Here is a 20,929-nt window from a genome sequence, read left to right as displayed (position 1 = left end):
CCCCCCCCTTCCACTTGATAAAGGTTCCAATTGATAAAGTAATTTCAAATTATTTTTTTTCTCAAATAATTTAAACAGGTCGCTAGGTGTAGGCAAAACCATAAGCAAATAGGTAACCTGTGATATGACTAAAGATTTACTCAGGGTGATTCTTCCACAAATAGACCTTTCCATAGTAGCAAGATCTTAACTATTTTTGTTAACTTTCTATAAAAATGTATTGGAGTGAGATCATTACTTTCTTTTGGGATTCGTATGCAGAGTATGTCCACATCCCCTTTAGTCCATTTTATTGATACACCACATGGTAATGTCAAAGTTATATTTTTTTGTGATCCAATACGTAATATAGTAAGTAAAAATCAAGCTTGCCACGCATCTGGTTATTCATTATGAATAGGATTTGTATCTGGTCTGTGAGAATATCTAAGGGGCTTTTAAATCATTATAATGCAGGGTTAAATAATATTAATAATAATCATTGGACAACAGATCATCTCTCGGAACTCATTAGGAGTTCAGTTCTATCTTCAATATGCTTTAAATGCTTTATTATCCAAATATTTAAAGTGCGTGTAGGCAACGGAGAGAAAACAAATGGTGCAGTTGAGGCCATGAGGTGGGGCATGGTTTATAAATCTAGATAGCTGGTGTCAAAATTTGACCGTAGGGTGTCAGCAAATATAATTTAAAGTTTACGCTGTTCATCTATGGCAAAGAAACGCATATGTTTATTGATGGAACAAATGACAAACTTTGTTATACACATGCGCTGTATGAGCCTTAAACCTGTACATTTCCACTGTCTGTTTCTCTGATGTAAGTAAGAAGAAGCCAGTGTTTTTCCTCTCTTGTTTCTGAGTAACTTAGTCACGTTGCCAAAGACAAAGGGATGTCTGAGAGTGACCCGTTTTTGGTCCATCCTGTTATTTTCAGATCTTTCAAGGGTACAGCTGTGTGGACATATGAAGAGAACAGAGGCTAGCTTGAGCAGCAGTGACACTTCTAATGCAGAAAGGAGTAACAAAACTGTCCCAGACCCACCTGGCCACGGAGTACTCACAAACAGTTGGTAGGTGTGTTCAGTGTGAGTGCCTCCGTGGGGGCAGGATTCCGTCTATGGATGGATTCCATCATGGGGAGGCAACCATGAACAGTTGTCTGAAGAAAGTCCTTCTGTTCTGAGTGTGTTGTCAGGGTCATGATGAGGGTTATTGGGGGGGAGAGTGAGATGGAGAGAGAAGGAGAGAGAGAAAGGCACAGGTGGAGAGAGAGTAAAGGCATATAGAGAAAGCAAAAGCCAGAGGGAGAAAGATAGAGGAAGGTTCAGAGAGAGAAGGAAGAGAGAGAGAGAGAGAGAGAGAGAGAGAGAGAGAGAGAGAGAGAGAGAGAGTCTAGAGGTGTGCGGGAGGAGTGTAGTGATCAGCGTTGGGCTTTGACTCCACTTAGTGGAACTGCTGAAAGCTTTTCGCTTCACTGAGACACTGCATGAAAACACACACACACAAACAATTAGCCTACAAATAACAAACATACACCTGCAATGTCCTTGCAATCCCAGGACAATCAGTGTGTGTGTGAGTGTGTGTGTGAGAGAGAGAGAGAAAGCGCAAGTATGAAGCAATGAGCGTGTGTGTATGTACTGGCTGCATCACCAATCCTGTTAGTGGCCAACTGGCCAGGATGGCATGCAATGTCTCACCATTGTTGAGTCCAGCTCCTGTTTCCGACATCTGCTCACTTCATCCTGGCCCATCTCTCAGCCTGCAGTACAATCCTACTGCACAAAAAAAAAAGCTCCAGTAATTCGCTCTCAGCACTTATCCTAAGACTAGCCTTAACCCTTACCCTAACCCTTATTCTAAACCTAACCATAACCTTTGCAAGTAGTTGCTTATCAACAGATAGTTTGTTAATAGCATGAGCATCTACAGATGGAAAATCCAGACTATCCATATAAAGTGTGACCGAAAAATGGGGGGCGACGGGTAGCCTAGTGGTTAGTGTTGAGCCAGTAACCGAAAGGTTGCTGGATCGAATCCCTGAGATGACAAAGTAAAAATCTGTCTTTCTGCCCCTGAACAAGGCAGTTAACCCATTGTTCCTCGGTAGACTGTCATTGTAAATAAGAATTTGTTCTTAACTGACTTGCCCAGTTAAACATGCAAATGGCCTCAATGGTGCTGCCTGTGCGCTCAGATAAAATGCCATAGTGGGACAGATACAAAGAAGAGTTCTCTATGGCGTTACCAGAGTTGATTTACTGTCTAGTTAGTTGGGTTAGGCGCCTTTCCTTCTAACTAATATAATCCCTCACTCTGCATGTCCGTTGCAAACATCTTCTCTTGCCTCCTCACTGAAGAGCCAGGTCACCCGTGATACAAGTCAGTATTAATGTCCATCGATGTCTGAGGACATCGGGAGATGATGTGGATACTGGCCACTAGGGGCAACAGTGAGTGCTGTTACCTTTAAGTAGGTTTCAGTATTGCTAGACTAACCCTTATTTTAACCATTAAGAGTTAATGCCTAATCTTACAATTTCGGAGTTAATGCCTAAACGTAACCTTAAACACTTCTAAATGTGATGTTTGGAACAACTTTAAAATTGGACGTTTGAGAAACATGGATGAATGTCTAATTCTGACATGAGACTGTGAGAGCTTGTTGAAACCACCACCAAGAGCGCCACTTCACATGGTCATTCATTGGCCTCATTTTTTACTGCTCAATCATAGGCCGTCATTGTTTCACATCAAACGTCAATTCCTATACCCAACTCCCTCATCCAACCATGTTAACCCCTCCAAGAGTTGTGTAGGGTAGGACTAAGATGGTTGTACAGGAGGGGCGTGGTCTGTCATTCTCTGTCGGGAGAGAAGAGGAGAGAGACAGGGCGAAGAGGATCTTTGTGTGATTCCTGCCATATCTGATGTTATCCGGTAGGTAGAGACACTGAGGCCCGTGTTGTCGGTCGGTCCGACTGGTAGCCAGTTAAGTCATTCAGCCTCAGTACCAGACAGAGTGCACTCCGCTCAGCAGCACAGCACAGAACTGGGACGGCGAGGAGAGAGACGAGGCTGCTACATGCTGCAGCTGCTCGTTTACTAGTGAACATTCTCGCATTGATCCGCGAAGAGAGATTGGGGCTTTTCCCAACACATTCGAAGGAGGGATTTAATCATGTTTCGAACCTTAGTCGCGCTGCTGATGCGACTGGCAGCTGTGCAGGTAGGCTACGAAACCGTTTCTTCGGTTTGGTGTAGTGGTGGGGTTGGTTTGTTGGCTATGGGACAGGGGTCTGAGTGACGGCTTGGTTTTTGCTCTATGATGATGGTCAACTCACTAGGGGAGACCGGGGTTGGTTGTCACAAGTATTACTCTAATTTGTATTTTTCAGCACCAGTATTCTTTACAGTATTATTTTCAATATTAAGAGAAAGACCAAGGTCTTGGGTTGAAATGAGGACCCTTTTTATATTCCAAAGAAGAGTTATAAAGCCACCAAACATTCAGTCCACTTGTGACAACCAGTTACCAGCCCTATTGCAGGGTTGGATGTCACACACCAACAGCCCCATCGTGGGGTTGGATGACACACAGTAGGGGGTTGGTTGTCACAATATTTGCTAGTAGCTTATTCCTTTTGTAACATGAAATTAAGCAATATTGCATAGAGTCTTATAAATAGCCAAGCCTTTGTTTGATGGAACGATATTCCTAACAAAATTAAGCATTTACTCCGTTAGAATAACATTACATTTTTTTGTACATTTGTGTGTGCACAGAATTATTCAAGGATACTCCCATAATTCAAACATTTACAAGTAAAATACCAATAATTTCCTTTGTACTTTCACCTATGAAAAACACAAATTCTCCTCACCTCAAATGTTTTGTCATGTTGACATGAATTGACCAGGTGGAGGAGTTATTTCAAAGAATTCACACTTTTGAACCTTACAAATATTACACAGTGCCAATTTAGATTGGGAGTAATTAACGCTGTGACAACCAACCATTGAGACAACCAACTCGGCGTAAGTCTGCAGGATATGACTGCATTAATTTCCCTCTACATTGGCTACATATTAGGTTGTTGGTTTATATTGATTTTAAACTACACTCTTAGAATTAAAAGGTGCTAAGTAGAACTGAACAGTGTTTTTCAGTTTGTCCCTTTTTTGGTGCTGGGTAGAACCCTCTTTGCAGGGATCTGCAAAAAAAACCCTGTATATGGTTCTGCCTCGAACCCTCTATGTAGGGTTCTACCAAGAACCATTTTATCATCTAAAGGTTCTTCCTAGAAGCATCTATGAAGGGATCTACCTTGAACCCAGCCAGAGTTAAGATATCCAACAGAATGACTGCCGGGGTAGGGAAGGTACAATATTGAGACTACCTCAATCATGTAAACTGTAACAACCATTTCAGTAACGTGTGCAATAAATCCAACAGATTGTTTAGAAAACTATGTTATTTATCTTTGTGTAGCATAAAATGTATTAACTAATCAACTTACATAAAAAAAAAAAAAAAAGATATTACAGTAAACCGAACAATTCTGAAAATCTCTCAGCAATAGAGCATGCTGTGAAATATTATACACGGTTCCATGTAGAACCCATGCCTTCCAAAGAACCCTTTCTTCCAAAACGGGATCTTAGGATGTTCAAGGTTCTAGGTAGATCCCTCTCCCTCCGCAAATAACCCTTTTACAACCCTTTTTTCTAAGGGTGTATGCATTAGGATCTTGCTCAAATGTAGGCTAATTGTGCATTCCATTTTGTTAATATTAATTGGTTTTTCAACATGAATATCTGAGTTTCGGTCTGGCACACAATTTTGCAGTCATAGCTGCTACAGTAGCCTGCACTTTGTTTAAACTGCAGCTCTCCTATGTTATTTCTTTACTGAATTGCCCATTGATTTGCCTAATCACGCTGCACATTTGATGGGCAATAGCTTACTCAGTGAAGGGAATTGTTGTCGTTTTGGAAATATTCCCAATAGCCTCTTAGGGACCGTTTAGTTTACGCTCTGCTCTGTATTCACCCATGATTCATAGCGGTCGTTAACTGTAGGCTTGATCTGTAACCTAGGCTATGCAGGGTTATGGGACGGGTGTAGAAAGGTTGACTTTTCTAGCCTATGCGATGCTGTTATGGCTATTTGAGACGATACCGTTAATATTGTGTACTGCAGACAGGTCACAAGGCTGAAGTTGCGCCCGTGCACTAAATCGGATGTGTATTTAGAGATACACTATAACCTAATTTGATTCAGCCCTAACCTAGACACTAAGAAAAGAGGGTTCATCAAGAGTTCTTTGGGAATGGTGATGGTTCTATGTGGAACCATAATTACTCAAAGAACTCTTTGCAGTTCCCAAAAGGTGACGGCTCATTTACATTTTTGCGGCGTATCGTACAGCTCTTTTTTGTGCAATGGTGAGTGAGAGTGCCATTCCAGTTTATCTAATCTGTTGTGTTATGCCAGTACAACATGTTATAGCATTGTTAGCATTGTTTTGTGAAAGACTCACCTATAGCCTTGTGTCAATAGACAAAGTCAGTGGTCAATTCTCTTCTCAGCAACATCCAGTGGTTCCAGTGCTATCACACCCGATTCAACTTGTCAATTAACACAATCATAACACTCATGGAATTTTAAAGGTCCTGAACAGTCAATCTGATTCCCATGTAAAATAGCCTTTTGAGTGACTAAAATATCACCCATAATATTTTGGGGGGATAGAAATGCTCAAAATGTAAGAAAAATTAAATTTCTTCTCATGGCTAACTACCAAGACATTTTAAAAGACAGGCTGAGTGGGCGGGAAGCGTATATTAATTTATTCACTTTGACTGACTGCTCTTTGTAAGGCCTATGTCAAGAAACTTGGGCGCAGTGTTGCAGTAGAAGTATCTCAAGAAAATGTTGTGATACACATTTATTTAGATTTTGTTTTTATACATCTCCCATTTGGTGTGTCTTTTGTGATGTGGCACTGACGGATGTGTTGACATGACAACTGCGTCATAGTTTTGAATCTCCCCCCCACACTTTTGTTCCATGCTGACTGAAGATCTAGCTAGCCAGTAACTAGCTAAAACCAGACACACATGAAAGGAGAAACATATACGTGTCTTTGCCATAGGTTAATATTGTAAACTTTGAATTATACTTGCTGACACCATACAGTCAAATTATGGCACCAGTAGAGTAACTATCCATCTACTTAAACCACGCCCCTATGCATACATGCCTTTTCCGATGTTAGTTAGAAGGCGGTACTTATTTAAATTAAGTAAGAGAATGTCACGCTACCATTGGTGTATTAAAACGAGAGAGTTATGGTGACGTCACTCTATCCCCTTAATAATCCCGCCTCCTGAATCCAAGTGTTTGACACGGGGAGGGGACCAGTAACTTCATGATCAAACTTTAGGTCAAGCACACTTTTACACTCATCACACACACCTTTTGACTGGAAGGAGAGCGAGTACACATATTTGTTTGACAGTGAATTGTTTTTCACAGGAAGTTATGTTTAACAGGCTACAGTCTATTCCCTTTAATCTTTTTTGTTGTTGTATTGGCTGTATTTACCAACGGTCTATATAGGTCCAGAAAAATACATCAGTTATTGTCTATTTTTATTATTATATTTTTGCTTTGCCTGAAATTGCTGTCTCTGCGCCACGGATGTATTTCCTATGTCTCTTCCCACGGAGGCTTCCCCATTCAGGGTAAAAAGCAAGCATCTCATGCACTGCAGGAGCTGTACTTATACTATGCTCTCTTCTGGAACAATGTGGACCGACCAGAATTCCGATGGAACAATTGTTTACTCGCAGAGGACCATAGGGAAGAAGTGGCTACTATTAGAAAACAAATTCAAAACTTGCCTAATCTACTTGGGAAAGTACCCCCGCCTACCTTCTCCTTCTCTACACCACAGCCTGGACGCCATTCCGAGGTGTTGAGAGTATCACCACCATGTCAACACTCCTTGACTTAATAGCCAATGCTTTCCAGGGACCCCTTCCCGAAGAAGTCTCCCACTCCCCTGGGACATGGAGCAGGACCGTTACTTCTGGTGGATTTAGCGGATTATACTGTCTCCAATCCTGCTGCCCAACCATGGAAGCATGTCACCCGCCGTAGGCCAAATGGAGAGAAGTGGCTTGTGGCTAGTTGGGCTTCTTTGGTGTTCGGAAGCTCAACCCAAATCCAATTGTTCAACAGCTTTGCCGTCTTGACTATGGAGATTCTCGCGCCTTCGTCCCTATCCACCCTCCTTCCCAGGGAGATTCTGCCTCGGTCTAGGATTCTCCAAGTTCCCGAGAGGGACTCTGCCCCAGACTCAAAAACATTGTGCTATCCTGGGGCTTGGTTACAAGATAATACTAGGCTGCTTCCTACCATTTTACACCAGAACATGGGAGCTGTAGCTATAGTAATCCATGTGGGATCTAATTACATTAGGATTGCTAGCTCGGAGTGGCTGAAACAGGATTTTAAAGAACTGATTGGAACTCTGAAAGAATCCAACAAGCATCCAAGTATTTCAGGCCCCCAGGTGTGGCACCTGAGTCGTGTCAGCGAAAGATTCAGTAGTTTGCTGGCACTACATGATTCGCTATGAATCTACTCTAACTCTGTTGAAGTTACTTTTGTGGATAACTTTGACATCGTTTGGAAACAAGAGATACTCTACAGAGAGGATGGGGTCCATCCAAATCATCTTGGTGCCTGGACCCTGGTCTTGCATTTCAAGGCTGCGCTGAGACATTGACTTACCAACACCCCATGTTTCGCTTAGGTAATCCCAACCATAAATTATCAGCATTATCTTCATACTGCATGTTCGCAACAGGTAACCCTCATTGACTCTTGTTTTAGTCTACTTCCTCGCTCAAAGCATAGGCACAATGGTACAGTTCTAGACAATCTTTTATCTATACCATTTCAAACTAGCCCTATGGTATTTTCAAGTAAGGGGTTATCAATTGAGCATAGAATGCTTGTATTAGAGACTCCATCTGATCTGAAATCCTGCAGCTGTGGCATTGAACTGATTCATGTAAATGCCAGCAGTTTGATCTCAAAAATGTATTTTATTATAGCTCTGGCCTCTCAAACCATATTTACAACCAACAAGTGCTCTTAGCCAATTGTCTGACTTGTTATCTGACTATGCCAAATCTGATTTATTCATTTTGGTTGATCTTAATCAGAATTAGTTGATGCCAGCTTCTGATTGAGCTAAATCTAACTCAGTTGAACCCGCCCTTTAACCTGTTGCGACGACCAAACCCGGATCCGGGATTCTATTTTATTTAGACCTAAGCTCATTACCATAACGCAACGTTAACTATTCATGAAAATCGCAAATGAAATGAAATAAATATGCTATCTCTCAAGCTTAGCCTTTTGTTAACAACACTGTCATCTCAGATTTTCAAAATATGCTTTTCAACCATAGGAAAACAATCATTTGTGTAACAGTAGCTAGCTAGCGTAGCATTTAGCATTAGCATTAGCGTTAGCATTTAGCAGGCAACTATCACAAAAACAAGTAAAGCCTTCAAATAAAATAACTTACCTTTGAAGAACTTCTGATGTTTTAAATGAGGAGACTCTCAGTTAGATAGCAGATGCTCAGTTTTTCCAAAAAGATTCTTTGTGTATTAGAAATAGCTCCGTTTTGTACATCACATTTGGCTACCAAAAAAAAAAAAAAAAAAAAACGAAAATTCAGCCCTCAAAACGCGAACTTTTTTCCAAATTAACTCCATAATATCGACTGAAACATGGCAAACGTGGTTTAGAATCAATCCTCAAGGTGTTTTTCCACATATCTCTTCAATGATATATCCTTCCTGGAAGCCTGGTTTCTCCTTGCTCTCAAATGGAAAAATAATTGCACCTGGCTTTACGCTCCAATTTCAACGCATGGACACCAGGCGGACACTTGGAAAATGTAGTCTCTTATGGTCAATCTTCCAATGATATGCCTACAAATACGTCACAATGCTGCTAACGCCTTGGGAGAACGACAGAAAGTGTAGGCTCATTCCTTGCGCAATCACAGCCATATAAGGAGACAATGGAAAACAGAGCTTCAGAAATCTGCTCATTTCCTGGTTGACGCATCATCTTGGTTTCGCCTGTATGAGTTCTGGGGCACTTACAGACAATATCTTTGCAGATTCTGAAACTTCAGAGTGTTTTCTTTCAAAAACTGTCAAGAATATGCATAGTCGAGCATCTTTTCGTGACAAAATATCGCGCTTAAAACGGGAACGTTTTTTATCCAAAAATGAAATAGCGCCCGTAGAGATCAAAGAGGTTAAACACCCTGAAAAATCTACTCTTTTAGATATTATTTTGACAAATGCCCCTCACAAGTATACAACCAATGGAATATTTGCTAATGAGTTCAGTGACCATTGTCCCATTGCCTGCATAAAACTACCTAAATCTCGCACTCACATTGTTACATGACAAATGATATGAATTTCAATGACAACCATTCTTGTCTGTTCTAGGATTGTGTGAATGGGGGTTGTGACAGATATCTCTGACTCAGATCAGTCCCTACATTATTTTATTGCAGATAAGCATGCTCCATTCAATAAACTAAGTGTAAGGGATAGAGCTAATCCCTGAACTATCAAAGAAACATCAGGTGAGAAATTTAGCTTGGGCTAAGACTAGGCTGACTGATTCTATGTAAAAGCTTAAAAAATAGATGCCTATCCCAGGTTAGAAAAGCACAATCCTCATACAGTACTTCTTGAAATGTATATCTGAGAATCGTGGGAATCCAGCTTCATTCTGGAAGGTAGTCAGATCTCTAAAACAAAACACCATCCCCTCATGACCAAAGCAGGTTATGACAGCCTCTGCTCACATAACAGATAAGATGGACATTTGGTGTGCTTTTGTAGGTAAAGATGGCGCTGACAGATAGGGCAGCTGTGCTTCTAGCTCCTAAGCAACTTTGCAGTATTTCTTTTCTGTGTTATTTATTACATTATTATCCCAACATTTTTTGTGGTGTTATTAAATACAACCGGAAACAGCAGAGGGAGCACCCCTCTATCCACATCGACGGGACTGCAGTAGAGAAGGTGGAAAGCTTCAAGTTCCTCAGTGTACACATCACTGACGAACTGAAATGGTCCACCCACACAGATAGTGTGGTGAACAAGGCGTAACAGTGCCTCTTCAACCTCAGGAGGCTGAAGAAATTTGGCTTGACACCTAAAACCCTCACAAACTTTTACAGATGCACAATTGAGAGCATCCTGTCGGGCTGTATCACCGCCTGGTACGGCAACTGCACCGCCCACAACCGCAGGGCTCTCCAGAGGGTGTTGCAGTCTGCCCAACGCTTCACCGGGGGAAAACACCTACAGCACCCAATGTCACAGGAAGGCCAAAAAGATCCTCATGGACAACAACCACCCGAGCCACTGCCTGTTCTCCCTGCTATCATCCAGAAGGCGAGGTCAGTACAGGTGCATCATAGCTAGGACCGAGAGACTGAAACACAGCTTCTATCTCAAGGCCATCAGTCTGTTAAATTGCCATCACTAGCACCTTAGAGGCTGCTGCCCTATATACATATACACGCGTCGTTTCGTGGCTGCTTGTTCGGTCTGCGCGCAGACTAAGTCCGGTAACTCTCCTCCTGCCGGCCGTCTCAGGCCGCTTCCTATTCCCTCTCGACCGTGGTCTCACATCGCCTTAGATTTTGTCACCGGACTGCCTTCGTCAGCGGGGAAGACTGTTATTCTTACGGTTGTCGATAGGTTCTCTAAGGCGGCTCATTTCATTCCCCTTGCTAAGCTTCCTTCTGCTAAAGAGACGGCACAAATCATCATCGAGAATGTTTTCAGAATTCATGGCCTTCCGTCAGACGTCGTTTCGGACAGAGGTCCGCAATTCACGTCTCAATTTTGGAGGGAGTTTTGCCGTTTGATTGGGGCTTCCGTCAGTCTCTCTTCCGGCTTTCACCCCCAGTCTAACGGTCAAGCAGAACGGGCCAATCAGACTATTGGTCGCATCTTACGCAGTCTTTCTTTTCGCAACCCTGCGTCTTGGTCAGAACAGCTCCCCTGGGCAGAATACGCCCACAACTCGCTTCCTTCGTCTGCGACCGGGCTATCTCCTTTTCAGAGTAGCCTCGGGTACCAGCCTCCGCTGTTCTCATCTCAGTTCGCCGAGTCCAGCGTCCCCTCCGCTCAGGCTTTTGTCCAACGTTGCGAGCGCACCTGGAAGAGGGTCAGGTCTGCACTTTGCCGTTATAGGACGCAGACTGTGAGGGCTGCTAATAAGCGTAGAACTAAGAGTCCTAGATATTGTCGCGGTCAGAGAGTTTGGCTCTCCACTCAGAACCTTCCCCTTAAGACGGCTTCTCGCAAGTTGACCCCGCGGTTCATTGGTCCGTTCCGTATTTCTCGGGTCATTAATCCTGTCGCAGTTCGACTTCTTCTTCCGCGATACCTTCGTCGCGTCCACCCGGTCTTCCATGTCTCCTGCATCAAGCCCGCCCTTCGCGCCCCCGCTCGTCTTCCCCCCCCCCCCCCCCCATCCTTGTCGAGGGCGCACCCATCTACAGGGTCCGTAGACTTACGCTTATACATATATATACGCTTCTCCCAGTACTTGATTATGGGGATATAATCCACATGCATGCGGCAGCCTCTGTTTTAAAACCTTTTGATTCAGTCCATTATTCAGCACTGCCTTCTTTTCACTGGGGACCATTTTTGTTGATATCACTGCATTTCGTATAGTTCTGACTACCAGAAGGGCTTAAAATTGGTTACTTTTTGTATATAAAAACGGTTCTCCAGAGACTCCCCCACTACCTCAGGTCAGATATTAACTGGAGATCCAGCACTTGTAATACCCACACTCTACACTGGCTGGTTCTTGAGGTCCCACGGGAACAAATCCTTTTAGTTTTTATGCCCCCAGCTCATGGAATAGTCTTCAGGCAACCTTGAAATTTGACTCGCTGGCCCCCATTGGACAGTTTAGATCGAGTTTAAGGAAGGTCATATGTGAGAGTTGTGTTTGTTTTGAATAATCTTGTTGTATTTATTATATTGATATTATTTATTGTATGTTCATGTTCACAGGGCTCCCTTGCAAATGAGACCCTGTTCTCAATGGTGACCCACCCTGTATACATATGAAGTAAATGAATGTATAAGCAACAGTCATTTTTCGTACTTTGGTCATCATACTTTGATCTGGTTTCATCCAAATATCATCACATTTGATTAAAAACATGATTTTGATTTTGAAATGGTTCTATATACACTCTTAGAAAAAAGGGTTCCAAAGGGGTTCTTTGCAGAGGGATAGGGTTCTACCAAGAACTGTTTTGATCAGAATAACCCTTTTTGGATGACAAGGGTTATTTGTGGGGCAAAGGGTTCTATCTAGAAACTTTAACATCCTAAAGAAATCTCAGTCGACCAACAGCCTATCGACCAAACAATCGACCTGTCGACTAAATGGGGTCAGCCCTACTACCCAACCTATTTGGTTTTGCATTTTCATTGCATTAATGTATTCATTTAGAAGAGTATGAGAGTGTTTGAACCATGTTTGGAGATGTTTTATGTTAGAAATTAGGCTACGATAAGCAACAGATATACAAATAAATAGAGACAGATGAGTGATTTGCAGAGAGTTGGCAGATTTGAGGTTTTGATTAGAATTGAATAGAATAGGCATGAGATGAATGAGTTACGTCACGTCATGGAAAGGTCAAGGGTTACAGCTTTTTGACACACACATCTATGATGTGAGCTGGTCTGGTTTGTTCTCGGCTCCGTTTCCCCATGATAGTGCTCTGCCTTCACACCGATGTTTCAATACTTCTGAAATACCCTATTCCTCCATATCTTCCCTGAATGAATCACTGATCTGAAAACAATCTGGTAGGTGAAAGCAAGCAAAGGGTTCCAAGACATAGCTTTCAGTTGTCTAGCCATATCAGATCTGTGATCACCATGATGGTGGAGAAGAGGGAGGGTGCGTTTCTGAAGTGCGTTTCTGAAGTGCTGTATAGGGACTGCATCCCAAACGGCACCCTATTCCCTATGTAGTGCACCACTTTTGACCAGAGCCCATTGGTAGTGCACTAATAGGGTGCCATTTGGCACGCCGACAGGAGGTCTTTCTCAGTCTAATCATACTACCTGCTTACCCTTACACTCATTACTTCAATCACCAGCCTGAGTGGAGTCTTAACAACAACATATGTCATTGTGCCGTTCTGTGAGGGGGGTAGGGCGGAGGGCATAGAGAGGTAGCCTACACGCTAGATATTAGTTGTCTGTCTGCCGCTGGGCTAGGCCCCTCCTAATGTGCAAATACTGTTGCTGTTATTTGACAGTTATAGACCTTTATGTTGTTATGTTATACATTATACATTAGAATAGTATGTCTCTTTTATGCAGCCTATAATATATAATATATAATATATTGCATTTGATGGTGGTTATTATGTCACTTCTCTTGCCTATTATGATAGTTATTAGTGGTTATTACATCGTTGTGAACTCTTTTAATATAAGCTACTCTGTAGACACTTTTTTTCAAAGCATTTTACAGTGCAGTGAGTGCATACATATTTAAGTATGTGTAACCTATCCAGGACTATATTGATATTTTTTCTCACACCCTTCTGTTCTTCCTCTCTGTTCTCCAGATTGCTGTGCAGGGCGGAGGGGCCGTGGGGTTATTGCCATGGAGGCAGGGATCGTTGCCATGCACACGAGGCTTCTCCCAGGAGGAGTACAGTGTTGCCGTGGACGAGGAGCTAAGAGAGGGACAAGCACTCCTCACCGGTACACACACACACACACACACACACCTTACTTTACCACAAGGGCTGGCGATTCAAACAACAACCTAAAACTCTGGGTGGGGATATTATTGGAGAGTAACCTAACATGATATGTTTTGGGAGTAGCTTCATATTATGTTTGGGTGATATTTGAGTCGTAATGTTTTTAGCTGCGGCCAGGACTGAGGGTTGGGTAATCAAATCAAATCAAACAGTATTTGTCACATGCGCTGAATACAACAGGTGTAGACTTTACCATGAAATGCTTACTTAAGAAACTAAATAAAATAAAATAAAACAAATAAAAGAGAAACTATAAAATAACAATTCTGAGTCAGGGTACCGAGTCAATGTGCGTTAGTTGAGGTAATTGAAGTAATTTGTACATATAGGTAGGGGTAAAGTGACTATGCATAGATAATAAACAGTGAGTAGCGGCAGTGAAAAAAAGGGGGATGGCATTGTAAATAGCCCGGATAGCCATTTGATTAGCTGTTCAGCATTCTTATGGCTTATGGGTAGAAGCTGTTAAGAAGCATTTTGGATCTAAACTTGGCACTCTGGTACTGCTTGCTGTGTGGTAGTAGTGAGAATATTCTATGACTAGGGTGGCTGGAGTCTTTGGCAATGTTTAGGGCCTTCCAGTGACACCACCTGGTATAGAGGTCCTGGATGGAAGGAAGCTTGGCCCCAGTGAAGTACTGGGCCGTACGTACTACCCTCTGTAGCTCCTTGCGGTTAGAGGCCGAGCATTTGCCATACCGGGCGGTGATGCAACCCGTCAGGATGCTCCCGATGGTGCATCTGTAGAAGTTTTTGAGAATCCGAGGACTCATGCCAAATCTTTTCAGTCTCCTGAGGGGGAATAGGCGTTGTTGTGCCCTCTTCACGACTGTCTTGGTGTGTTTGGACCATTTTAGTTTGTTGGTGATGTGGACACCAAGGAACTTGAAGCTTTCAACCTACTCCACTAAAGTCCTGTCAATGGGAATGGGAGTGTGCTCGGCCCCCTTTTTCCTGTAGTCCACGAAGTCTCTGACCTCCTCCCTATAGGCTGTCTCATCGTTGACTGTGATCAGGCCTACCACCGTTGTGTCGTCGGCAAACTTAATGATGGTGTTGGAGTCGTGCTTTGCCACGCAGTCATGGGTGATTAGGGAGTACTGGTAGGGACTAAGCATGCACTCCTGAGGGGCCCCCGTGTTGCGGATCAGAGTGGCAGATGTTTTGTTGCCTACCTTTACCACCTGGGGGCATCTCGTCAGGAAGTCCAGGATCCAGTTGCACAGGGAGGTGTTTAGTTGCAGGGTCTTTAGCTTAGTGATGAGCTTTGAGGGCACTGTGGTGTTGAACGCTGAGCTCTATTCAATGAACAGCATTCTCATGTAGGTGTTGCTTTTGTCCAGGTGGGAAAGGGCAGTGTGTAGTGCAATAACGATTGCATCATCTGTGGTTCTGTTTGTGCGGTATGCAAATTGGAGTGAGTCTAGGGTTTCTGGGATGATGGTGTTGATGTGAGCCATGACCAGCCTTTCAAAGCATTTCATGGCTACAGACGTGAGTGCTACGGGTCAGAAGGTATTTAGGCAGGTTACCTTGGTGTTGTTGGGCACAGGGACTATGGTGGTCTGCTTGAAGCATGTAGGTATTACAGAATCTCTCAGGGAGAGGTTGAAAATGTCAGTGAAGACACTTCCCAGTTGGTCAGTGCATGCTCAGAGTACACGTCAGAGTACAAGGCCCTCCGCCCTTGTGAATGTTGACCTGTTTGAAGGTCTTACTCACATCGGCTACGGAGTGCATGATCACACTATCGTCCCGAACATCTGGTGCTCTCATCCATGATTCAGTGTTGCTTACCTGGAAGCGCGCATAAGTAATTTAGCTCGTCTGGTAGCCTCGTGTCACTGTGCAGCTCGCGGCTGGGATTCTTAGCATCTGCATCATCTGACAGAATTATGGTCAGATTTGCCAAATGGAGGGCGAGGGAGAGCTTTGTACACGTCTCTGTGTGTGGAGTAATTGTGGTCTAGAGTTTTTCTTCCATCTGTTTGCTCAAGTAACATGCTGGTAGAAATGAGGTAAAACAGATTTAATTTTCCCTGCATTAAAGTCACCGGCCATCTCTGGATTTGCCTTTTCTTGTTTGCTTCGTGCCAGCATCGTTTTGTGATGGTAAATAGACAGCTACAAAAAATATAAATTTAAACTTTCTTGCCGAGCAAAACCTCGAGACTTCCTAATATTACATTTCATGCACCAGCTGTTATTGACAAATAGACACAGATCGCCACCCTTTGTCTTACCGGAGGCAGCTGTTCTGTCTTGCCGATGCACATACATTTTTTTACTGGAACAGCCAACTGTATATTATCCATGTCGTCGTTCAGCCACGACTCGGTGAAACATAAGATATTACAGTTTTAATGGCCCGTTGGTAACATAAGATATTACAGTTTTTAATGGCCCGTTGGTAACATAAGATATTACAGTTTTTAATGGCCCGTTGGTAACATAAGATATTACAGTTTTTAATGGCCCGTTGGTAACATAAGATATTACAGTTAATGGCCCGTTGGTAACATAAGATATTACAGTTTTTAATGGCCCGTTGGTAACATAAGATATTACAGTTTTTAATGGCCCGTTGGTAACATAAGATATTACAGTTTTTAATGGCCCGTTGGTAACATAAGATATTACAGTTTTTAATGGCCCGTTGGTAACATAAGATATTACAGTTTTTAATGGCCCGTTGGTAACATAAGATATTACAGTTTTTAATGGCCCGTTGGTAACATAAGATATTACAGTTTTTAATGGCCCGTTGGTAACATAAGATATTACAGTTAATGGCCCGTTGGTAACATAAGATATTACAGTTTTTAATGGCCCGTTGGTAACATAAGATATTACATTTTTTAATGGCCCGTTGGTAACATAAGATATTACAGTTTTTAATGGCCCGTTGGTAACATAAGATATTACAGTTTTTAATGGCCGTTGGTAACATAAGATATTACAGTTTTTAATGGCCCGTTGGTAAGTCTTGCAGTCAGTGGGTGGAGTATACACTCTGCACTATGCAACAATATGGAGGAGTGTTTCATTACGATCAGGAGGTGGAGGATTAGGTGAGTATTAGGGGAGGGCGTGAGGGTTGGGGGCAGTGGGGTGGAAGGGGCTGAAACCATCTGCCTCGTCACACACACAGTGGGTGTTTTCCTACACACTCATTCACACACGCACACTCCACATACAAATGAAACACTGTGTGATAAATTATATTCATCTTGTCAGCCTGTATCTATCCTCTGATCAATGACCTTTGTGTGTGTACAGACAGGATGACCCACCCGGGGTCTCACTATTTTGTGTGTGTGTGTGTGTTGTTAATACTAGTGCCAGAGGCATACAGAGGCAGACCTAGCTGTGAGTCTGTCTGTTCAGGATGGTTAATTCAGAGTGTATTGTGCTACCTGTCCTGTTGTCGTCTCTAGTCTGTTGGCTATTTATTTTATTTACTTTTCCATTGGATCCTGTGAAACTGACTTGTGTTCTGACTTTTTATGCTAGTGTTCTGACAGGGTGCCATGGTAAAACACAGAGAGGGAGAGAGGAGAAGGAAAGCGAGAGAGACGTGTGTGTGTTTTACAACGTCACCTGTGCTAAATAAGCTTTTGATTGTCCTGCTGAATCATTTTGTTGGTTCTTTGTATCCGGAGATTAGCCATTAGGTTGTATATACACACAAACACACACACACACACACAGGAGGACACCTTATTGGTTTGGTTTTAGTTTGAAAGGCCAACGTCCAAATTTGTGTTTTGGTTGAAACCACCATTGTTAACAGAATCAATCCAGTACGACCATGGTTCTCTTTGTCTCAGAGGGCTTCCTGTATCCCAAATGGCACCCTACTCTGTACATGGGGCCCATAGGGCTCTGGTCAAAAGTAGTGCCCTATGCAAGGAATCAGGTGCCATTTGGGACATAACCATGATACAGATGGCACAGCCTGGAGATAAATTCTTCCTGTTTCCTGCCTCGTTATTTTCTCATCCAGGAAGTCATGGAATCCCTTTGATATTATTATGTGTGAATATTAACTCAAAAAGAGGGGTCTGGTCAAAAGGGTGTCCTAAGTGATGCAGCCCAATACTTAGTTTAGTGTTGGAGAAACTGTGTCAACCAATCACAGGGAGCTTACATAGAGAGGAGGGGGTGGAGGCATCCTGTATCTGTTTCAGTTGGGAAAAGGCTTTCAACAGTTAAGTCACGGGGTGGTGTGTGTGTGTGTGTGTGTGTAGTTCTGCATGCACCCAGTGTACCAAAACAGGACAACACTCAGTGCAACAGACTGAGAGACAGGATAACATGGCAGTAGAGTGTTTGACCATGCCTCTGACTGAGTGTGTATTGAGTGTGAGTGTGGGTGTTAGTGCATGTGTGTGTTACCTACACTATATTGTAGCATGCTTAAAAACAGGAGAAGGTGACGGAAGGAACAACACACAGTGCGCTGTAAACCCCAATGTGCTGTCATTACTCAAAACGTTTGAGGAAACCCATTGCACTTAATACAGGACTGGCCACCCCACATAGCCTGGTTCCTCTCTAGGTTTCTTCCTAGGTTTTGGCCTTTCTAGGGAGTTTTTCCTAGCCACCGTGCTTCTACACCTGCATTGCTTGCTGTTTGGGGTTTTAGGCTGGGTTTCTGTATAGCACTTTGAGATATCAGCTGATGTACGAAGGGCTATATAAATACATTTGATTTGATTTGAGTTACTTACAGTGATTTTGTAGTCATTACTCAAACTGATAGTCAATGAGTCACTGTGACACCCCCAATATGCCAAGCCTCCAATATAATTTCTGAGTGTGCCTTGCCTTATCGAGTGAATTGTAGGGTTACCAGCCATGACTGTATTTATTTGTGACAGAGACATGGTTGTTAAATTAGTTTATTTTAATTCCTGTGGCCTTCACCAAGTGAGTTCCTAGGTGAATGTTATCATTGTGGGTAAAGTCTTTACGAGAATACTTACCTAATATGGCCTTATTTTGAGGCCTGAAACAGTTTACATGCCACATCAGGCCTGCAAGTAGATTGCAAAATTCCAGTAACTTCGACAAAACTCCAAGATTTTCATAAAAATCCTGGTTGAAGGATTTCAATGAATCTTCCAACTGGGGTTTTTAGGAAACTTGGGAAATTTACTTGGGAAATGCAACCTGCAAGTCACATTATGTTGGCTTGATGTGTGAAGTGTGATTGCTGTTGGATTCCAGCCAGAGTTAAGATAGCCAACAGTTGGAATGTTTATTTAACTGCAACCTGCATTCATAGTGATTGCAAGAGCTAGATAGACTGCAAGGAGACTACCTAAGCCAATTTAACTAAAACAACCACTTCAGTAGTTTAGAAAAATGTATGTTATTAATCTTTGTGTAGCAATAATCACTCAATCACTCAATGTACATGAAAAAAACACAGATATGAAAAACAATTCCCCAAAAGATCAACCTGCAGTAGAGCATGTTAGGAAGAAGCATATATTTGTCATCATAACTTTAAAAAATGTAGTTGATATGACTTCTCATTTCATGTTGATTCAGTACCACATAAACATGTTTTTTTTAAACTTAATTAACTTTGAGTTCAACTTACTAAAAGTATTTGAGTTAATGTCTTGGGGTTTACAGTGTGAGACAGAGACAAACAGATAGCAGGACAGACAGTCACATACAGGCAGGCCTTCATACGGACAGACAGAGAGTGACAGGGACAGAGAGATACTAACATAGAATGAGGAACAGACAGAGTGAGTCACACACACACACACACACAGACACACACAGAGAGAGTGACAGAGACAGACAGACAAATAGAGGGGTACAGGCGGCTGGAGGCTTAGTTAATTATTTAATTGGAGCAGGAGGAAGAGAGTCAATTATTAATGAAGGGATGGAGAGAAGCAATAATTCAAATCAGAAGGAGGGGAATGGAGGGTGCGATAGATGGTTAAAAAGGTGTTAGGGGTGGAGAGAGGAGCCAGGCTGCAGTAGAGGTTAGGTAAGGGACAAAGAGAGGATTAAGATATGGAGAGATAAGAGTGAAAGGATAGAAAGAGAGGGATGAGGAAAGTTCATAGATGCTCCATGTATGGGCCACATCCGACGGTCTTTGTTTCCACGTCTTCCTGTGATTCTCTGTGGTTGCTGCTTCTAGTGGTGATCTGGCATTCCTGGCTGGTGAATAGGTTATATCTCTGTTTTGCTGACCTATGATGATCACTGCTGCCTCATAGGCTGGACTATCATTCTCAGCCTGGCCTCAGCATTAGCTAATTGAGCTGTCTGTATTAGTTATGGGGCCTGAATTGGAGGATTGGCTCTCCTGTAGGTTCAGCGTGTTTGTTTTGGCATGGTGGTCAGCCAGTGTTGACTCTCTGGTCAATGCGGACTTTCTCTGAACCCTTCCCTGTATGGGGAAGCAGAATCATTGTCACGTCGTGTATGTAGGTGGCAGGAAAGTCAATCACAGGAGAATCAAACTTGGTATAAATGGAGTATTTTATTAACTTAAAACACAAACTCCAAAATCAAAGTCCATAATAAAATAAATATGGGTACAAGAACCCGTCGCACACCAATCCATAAAACATGAACAATCTCTGACAAGGACATGAGGGGAAACAGAGGGTTAAATACACATAATACCAGGTGTGTAAGAAGACCAGACAAAACCAATGGAAAATGAAACATAGATCGCCGAGCACCACCCGAACAAGGAGAGGCATCGACCTCGGCAGAAGTCATGACAATCATTTGACCACAACACTCTTTAGAAATAGGCATGTGGGAATTTTGGGGCTGTTTTTGGAGTTACTGTGGAGATTAATGCTTGATGTGACCATGACTGTCATTGTGTATTTCTGGTCATTGATTCACCTGATCACCCTGGTGACAGAGACTAGGGGTAGGCTGACTCGAACCATGCTCATCCTTCCCAGTAATGTGCATGTGAGAGAGAGAGCGAAA

At 42.7% G+C, this 20,929-nt stretch overlaps 1 protein-coding gene across 1 annotated transcript in view; it reads left to right on the top strand.

Moving 5' to 3' along the window:
* The first annotated feature begins 3,011 nt into the window (after nt 1–3,011).
* Nucleotides 3,012–20,929, top strand: part of LOC139406752 (cadherin-2-like) — a 73,318-nt gene continuing 55,400 nt past the window's right edge. Inside the window, exons 1-2 of the mRNA XM_071149748.1 lie at nt 3,012–3,231; nt 13,745–13,883. Coding sequence (XP_071005849.1) covers nt 3,184–3,231; nt 13,745–13,883 — 187 coding nt within the window. The 5' untranslated portion in view covers nt 3,012–3,183. The remainder of the gene's footprint in view (nt 3,232–13,744; nt 13,884–20,929) is intronic.

Source organism: Oncorhynchus clarkii, chromosome 4, assembly GCF_045791955.1.
Source record: "Oncorhynchus clarkii lewisi isolate Uvic-CL-2024 chromosome 4, UVic_Ocla_1.0, whole genome shotgun sequence".
Classification (NCBI taxonomy): domain Eukaryota; kingdom Metazoa; phylum Chordata; class Actinopteri; order Salmoniformes; family Salmonidae; genus Oncorhynchus; species Oncorhynchus clarkii.
Note: the sequence above shows the minus strand (reverse complement) of the source record. Positions and strands in the feature narration are given on the sequence as shown.